Source organism: Lonchura striata, chromosome 1, assembly GCF_046129695.1.
Source record: "Lonchura striata isolate bLonStr1 chromosome 1, bLonStr1.mat, whole genome shotgun sequence".
Lineage (NCBI taxonomy): Eukaryota > Metazoa > Chordata > Aves > Passeriformes > Estrildidae > Lonchura > Lonchura striata.
This window is the reverse complement of record NC_134603.1, coordinates 91,741,624-91,748,426: the sequence shown is the minus strand read 5'-3', so window position 1 is coordinate 91,748,426 and position 6,803 is coordinate 91,741,624. Positions and strand designations below refer to the sequence as shown.

Genomic DNA, 6,803 nt, shown 5'->3' with positions numbered 1-6,803 from the left:
CCTTAACTTAGAGAACCAGCCTCAGATTGCTGTATGGGTTAGAGTTGAGGAAATCCTCCCCTGCACAAAATATATCTTCATAACAAAAGCCCAAACCCTGGCAGGGTTTGTTTCATAAATAGGGCTGATGCTGTTCCTACTTGAGAAGGTCACACAGGGGTAACACCAGCACAGCAAGAAGCTGCTGTTGCCATAGTGTTACCATTTTATGCTTATTTCTTAAGTAGTCCTGACTAGGGCTGGCATGAGCTGAAGTTTTTTCATCCACATCAAGTTGCACTTGGTGCTTTCTTCCTGGGGTGGTTTAAAAGAAAATACTTCTTCAACCCTGCCATTTCCAAAAGTTCAGATCTATTGGTCTGCCCCTCCTATTCCTAATGTGAAGGGCTGAAATGCTGGTTTTACATTCACTGACTTGTGCTTGTTTCTTGGAGGGCTGGCCCTGGCCCTAGTGACCTGCCTACACTGCATTCTCCTGCTATTCTTAAGTGTTCTTACAGTTGCTGTTTAATTCTGGACTCTCAAAGCTCTCAGCTGAAGCAGCTGTGACTTCTGGGAGATGAAGCCATAACCTCTGTGAGCAGCTGTGCTTTAGTCTGGTAAAACTAGTTTTGTATCTTGGCAACAGAGTTTTCAGCAGGTTCTGGCCCCACTATTGTGGTGATATACTCCGATGGCCCCAGCAGTGTCATTAACCAAAAGAGGCTTTAAGATACCAGCCTGAATAATCTGATCCTATCGCTATCCTACTGCCTGGATGAGCCAGGTCCTAAATTTGGGGCTTTCACTATTTGAGTAGTAACCCAAGGTTCTGGCTGTAGGAGTGTGATAAATATTGAACTGCCCTGTTGCTTCTTACTGTGATTCAGAGCTCTCATTGGTGAATGTAAAGGGATGCCTTGTGTTGTGTGGCTCCCACTCCTAAATTCCAAGGTGAGCCTTCCACTAATTCCCACATAAATGCCTATATTCCCTGCTTTTATTCCCCACTACCCGGCCCAACATGACAGTGCAAACTGGGCTATCAGGATGCTTGATGTGAAGCAGACCGAAGAATCAAGATGAGCTGCCTGCACTGGGGTTGTTCATGTGCAGTGAATTCTGCAATGCCACAGAAACAGCACTGAGAGCTCACACCCTTGGGGCACGTGTCATCTTTGGGATGAGTGTTGGCCTATTTAGGCTCCTTCATCTGCATCTCCAAGCAGTTTGTGCCCAGAGGGAAGGTTTAAAGTAGGAAGAGGTGGAGATGGGATGTCTTTCTCTGGTTTAAGGTGGTGTGGTTTTGGTTTTTTTTTTCAAACTATGACAGTAGTGGTTTTGTTTTTTTGTTTGTTTTTTTTTTTTTTTTTGTAGCTGAGGTTTTGAATGGATTAATTGCTCTCTTAAGTTCAAGCTGCTAAGCATTTAAGCTTTGTCAGCACTGCGAAGTAGATGTAGAGAAATACTTGTTTTGCTGCATTTCCTCACCCTTCATGTGTGTCGGCAGAAGGCTCTCTTGGTGTCTTCTCTAACTGTAAAAAGTTAGGAATACTTTTCATCCAAGTATTTTTGCTAGATAACTTAGAGTGCATTTCTGTGTCTTATTGTTCCATCTCTGGATAACCTATAACTATAAAGCTTGGAAGGTGACTATTGAGCACTTCAGAGAGCATGGATAAAGGAAAAATCAGGTTTCCTTACTTAGTAAAAATTTCCATAGTGTTGTATGCACTTATACTTGGTTTTAACTGTTTTATTGGAAAAGTCTGAATCCCAAAAGGATGTTTTAGTGATAGGTATGGGAGAGCAGAAAGGGATGTCACACTGCTTAAATACCTTCTACCCCTGCACTCATCTATCCCTTCGTATGAGACACTTTAGCATTTGAGAGGCTCAGTGTGCTCCAGCTTGATAACTTGTGAACTGCCTAAGGTGAAAACCTTGGAGTTTACTAATGGTCTTTCCATCTGTAGGCAGTAGAAGTGTTTGGGGAGCACATCTGGGACAGAAATAACATTTTCTGATTTTGGACAGCCCATTTCATACCACTTCCTGCACTACTGGGTCAATTAAATATGTTTGACCTCAAACTTCCTGAAGGTCTGAAGTCCATTTGGTTTCTGCAACAGATATATAATTGAGTTATCCTAAAATTACCTTTTGGAAGGTAGGTAGCTGACCTTGGCAGGTTTCCTTTGCCCTTCCCTCTTCATGCTTTTTAAAGTGCTATTAATCCAGCTATTTTCTTTTATTTTCTTCCTTTCAGTGCAAATATATATAGCTCAATTTTCAACCTGTTCAGTTTCCTTGACACTTCTGAACCAGAACAACAAAGATGTAGGTGCTGAGGTGCAAAAACTATGCACCAATACCCAGAAAAAGAAATGGGAAATAGAAAAGTTCCGGCTAAGGAACTTTATGCATTTTAAGCTCTAAATAGGGTTTAATATTACACTGACTATAACCCCTGCTATTAATGCTGCATCTCTTTCAGAGGATGATGCTGGGCCAAGTGCTTGTTTACCTGCACGCTCTGTGACAGTGCAGTGGCCCACCCAAGGGCTTACAGCTACCTCATTTCAAGGCTGTGTAAAGCCAGAAAAAAGGGTGTCCTTTTTGGCTGGAAGTGGGCAGAGGAGCTGTGTTTACCCTGGCCTGGAGACAGCCCACCCTGCTATTGGTAAGGTGTGCTGAGGTTAGCTGGAGCACACAGGGACAGGTGCTGCTTCTGCAGGCAGTAGAACTGTGTCTAAGAGAGTAGTGCACTGGAAAATAAACATGTTTCTAGCAACAGCTGAGAGCTATTGTGTATTTTCAATCAGAAGGAAATTTTATTTTTAAAATCCTGAGATTCTTGAGATTTTGATTTCTCTGTTGTCTCTCCCCTCTTGTCTACCATCAGCTTCCATCTGAAAACAATCTGATAATCAAATGAGGACTTGATGGGCAAGTACAAGCTTTGAACAAATGAGTTCTCTGCTTCAATATTACCTTTGTTCAAAAGCCCATCATTTTATAAGTAGAGGGGCAAAAAAACTGCATGGAAGCTTTACACCAATACCAATAGTGGAGATGTTGTATTAAGTTATGGAGATTGTTTTTCAATCTGATGTGAATACCGTAAAATTCTTCTGAAAAATCTGGAGAACAAAAGCAGTCTCAAGTAACCAGTTACCAGCCCAATTTGATGCCCGAAGGAGAAGTGGAGACAGTCTGATAGTAAAATTTATTTACAGTGTTATGTATTACAGGAAAATCAGTTGAAAAAGTCAATGCTTCTCTTTCTTCACAGTTGCAACATTTTGAAGATGTTAAGACATATCTGAAGAATTTTAAACATACCTGATTCCAGCCCTCCTGGCTGATCTGGATCTGCAAGGTCTTCTGGATCTGCAAGGTCTGAGACCATCTGGTTTTTTCCTTTTTTTTTTTTTTTTTTTTTTTTTTTTTAACTTTATTTTTTTTTTCCCCAGCCCTTTGAATTTCAAGTAAGGCATTTATTTCTTTTTCTTTTGAATGAGGTTTCAACAGAACAAAAGACAATATCTGTGGGTTTGATTGCTGTAGTAAACCTTAACACTTAGCACAGCTGACGCTTTCCACCTCGATAGTCAAATGCACGCTTTGCCATCAAAAGATTATGGACTCCACTCAGCCTAAAATCCATGCTGGGCCACAAAACCCTTGTGTTGCCTGCCTTGGATGAATGGTCCAGCTCATTGCCTTCTTCATTGTCTTGTCAGCTCTTTCAGATTCCTCTGCCTTTACCCTGGCTTCCAGGATTAAACTGATTTCTGCAGAGCTCTGAAGCTCTGCCTGTACTCAGGCCTGCGTAAAACACCTTCAGTCAAACCCACTAATTTCTTACAGCTTGGGATTTTTACAGTATCAGAAATACCTGTAAAAGTTCTACAAGAGCCAGTGAAAAATAGGATATGCATACAGTGTCTAGGATTTGTGAATGCAGGGTTCTTGGGTTTTTTTGTTTGGGTTTTTTCTTTTGGGTTGCTGCTTTCCCAGAATGTTAAATACAACAAAACACAGACTTTCAGGAAGTGAGGTTTCATGGCCATCTTCATGAAGAGGGGAGCAAATGTCAATATGCACCAGTTAGATCTAGGCTGGTGTAAAAGTGTTTGAATATTGCAGTTATTTTGGTTACCTGGTTTACAACAATGAAGTTCAGCAGTCTGGCTGCTAAGGTACTGCTTCTGCTGTAGCATTCTGGGAATTTCTGTTTTCTGTTGGAGCAGAAAAGTCTCATCCACACTGCAATGGAGCTGGAACTGGCTGGAGACAGATGGCTTCAATGAGACTTTCAAGCACAAAGTCCAGCAGAACTCTGACACAAGACACCCTTCTTCATGCCATTTTCTCCTCTTGCTTTTGCTGGACAATCCCCTGCTGTACCACTTCCTCAGTCTCTTTCCTTCCTATCCATGAGCCCTCACGGCTGTGGTCTCTTGGGCTGCACCTGGTGAGGCTGGCTGCCCTGTATCCATACTGCTCCCTGGGATAAACCTTCCTCCTGCCTTTATGCCTGCAGTCTCCAGCAACCCCTGATGGCAGATCACCTAAATGGGGATATCTGGAGGGAATAACTGACCCTCTAGAGCTGGAGAAGAATTGGACAGCAGGATGTGGGACAGACTCCTCTCCATGTGTGCCCTCTGTGGCTGCATGGGTCTCTGTGCTGGCTAGGTGTGTGTTTTGTCCTCCTCCTGCCCCAGGACTCCAAAAGGTGACAGGAGTGAGAGGTGGTATTTCATTTACAGAATTGCTTCAGTCCAAGGGACTTGCTGGGCTGGAGTGGCTCCAAAAGTTGTTTTTGTTGAGAGAGTTTTATACATGAGAATGGAAGAGATCAGAACTACTTCACTGTGATGAAAAAAGTCTATTTTTAGTAGAGGAAATAAAGTGGGCTAAATGAGGAAAGGGGGAGGGCAGACCCATTAAGTTAACCCTGGGTATTCTTAATTTCTAACCATTTAAGTGGGGGTAAATGCAGTGAACTGAAGCAACAAAGATGGCATCACTATCTGTTGGGAGAGAGACACCTTTATAACTGCAAACAGCAGATATATCCTTACTTCTCCTCCAGTGGCTTGTGTCTCAGTCCTGTCTGTTCCTCCAGCCAGAGACCAGTCTGAGTAAGGTCCACCTGCCACAGAAATTCCTGTATAACCTGCTTGGGTAACTTCATTGCTGAAGTCACTTCTCAAATTTTCTGCATCTTCCCGTCTAATGATATGTGGTGTGGCAGTTTGCTTTGAGTTAGCAGTGTTTGTATAGGATTAACTTTACACGCATTTACACTCAACAGATTTATCTTCCTTAAGTTGGCATGACCCTATTTCTTTCAAAATCCATTTACCTAGAACTCCTATTAATTTAGCACATCCAAAGTGACTTCTTTTGCTCTGTGTTCAGAATACCATTCCCTGGCAGTGCCAGGGGCTACCAGCCCAGCCCCCTGAAACAGAAAGCTCCCGACAGCCTTCCTGGGATTTGAATCATGTTGCACTTGTGTAAAGCAAGTGAGCGTAGTGCACAACTGCCTGCAAACTATGGGATGGTGCACCTGGGCTCTGCTCTCTGTCATGTCCTTCCCCAGGGCTTCCACAGGATCAAAGGGTACCTTACTAGGGTACCATGCTTTGGGGAATTGCTGAGAAGAAGAAAAGAGGGGTATGGTGATGGAAAAGGTACAATTCTCGCCTTCTACCCCTCCTTTATTTTTCTGGCCTTGACTGCAGTTTAGCTGGATGTACTGGGTGCACTGTGGAGCCTTGCTTCAAGACCTCTTTCATGCACAGAAAGTGTAGACTGTGTTAGTCTGAATAGAGTCCTAACCTTTTGAAGGCATTGATGGATTTATCCATCAAGTGTTTCATAAGGCGTTTTTGTGTCAGCATTAGAGATCAGAAAGGTTTTATTTTTCATGAGAAATATCTTGGCTTTCTTTGTTCTGATGGTGATCTTTGACAAGACAAGTAATTACTCATTTTGTTAAAACCTAAATAGCAGTACATTAATAAATGTCTGGTACAAAGAACTGATAAATGTAATCAAATAGGTTTTAAGCTAAAGCTTGTAATTCAGTCCTTTTTCTTCTTTTTTGCTTTAGAAAAAAAAATCATAGGAAACACTATACTTATTGTGCCTTCTTATTATTTAGCAATCCATTGGCAGCAGCAAAGTAGTCCTTATGGAAACCATTCTTGATTTCTGTCGTGACAGGGGGTTCCTTTACAGCTGTTCTTGAAGGTGCTTTCCGGTATGTCTATAAAAGCAAAATCCAAAATAAATGTTTGGATTCATTTAGTGCCTGACAAAACACTACTTCTGGTTAACTGTAAATGAAGCTTGTCTGCTGCTTGTTGATGCAGATATATATATTTGCTTCAGACTGCATTAAGGGATATAGTAGCCTTTTCACTGCTGTGGGTGATGTTACTTACTAGTCTTATCTAATACTTCTCAATGTCAAAAGAGATTTCAAGCCTTGTACACTAAAAGCTTTATGCATGCAGGCAGGCTAGAGCACTCCCTGCTAAAAGATGTTGAAGTAAACAAGGCAAAGACAGAGCTCTAAATTATTTTTTTCCCTGAGAAGCAGAACTCAAATTTGTCCACCAAAGCAAATTCAGACCTTGTACGTACTGAATGCAGTACCTGATCTGCTATACAAGTGCAGAAGAGTCGAGCTGCAATGAGGAAATCATCACCACTGAGTAACTCTCAGACTATATCTGTTATTCTTAAGTGATGTATATATTTTAAGACTAATACATTTTAAGCACTGATGATCATTACATCTG

The 6,803-nt window shown here is 41.8% G+C and overlaps 1 protein-coding gene across 1 annotated transcript in view; it reads right to left on the bottom strand.

Annotated features, from left to right (window-relative positions):
* Positions 1-3,189: 3,189 nt before the first annotated feature.
* Positions 3,190-6,803, bottom strand: part of ELOVL2 (ELOVL fatty acid elongase 2) — a 50,847-nt gene continuing 47,233 nt past the window's right edge. Inside the window, exon 8 of the mRNA XM_021536528.2 lies at positions 3,190-6,265. Within this exon, the coding sequence (XP_021392203.2) occupies positions 6,137-6,265 (129 nt within the window). The 3' untranslated portion in view covers positions 3,190-6,136. The remainder of the gene's footprint in view (positions 6,266-6,803) is intronic.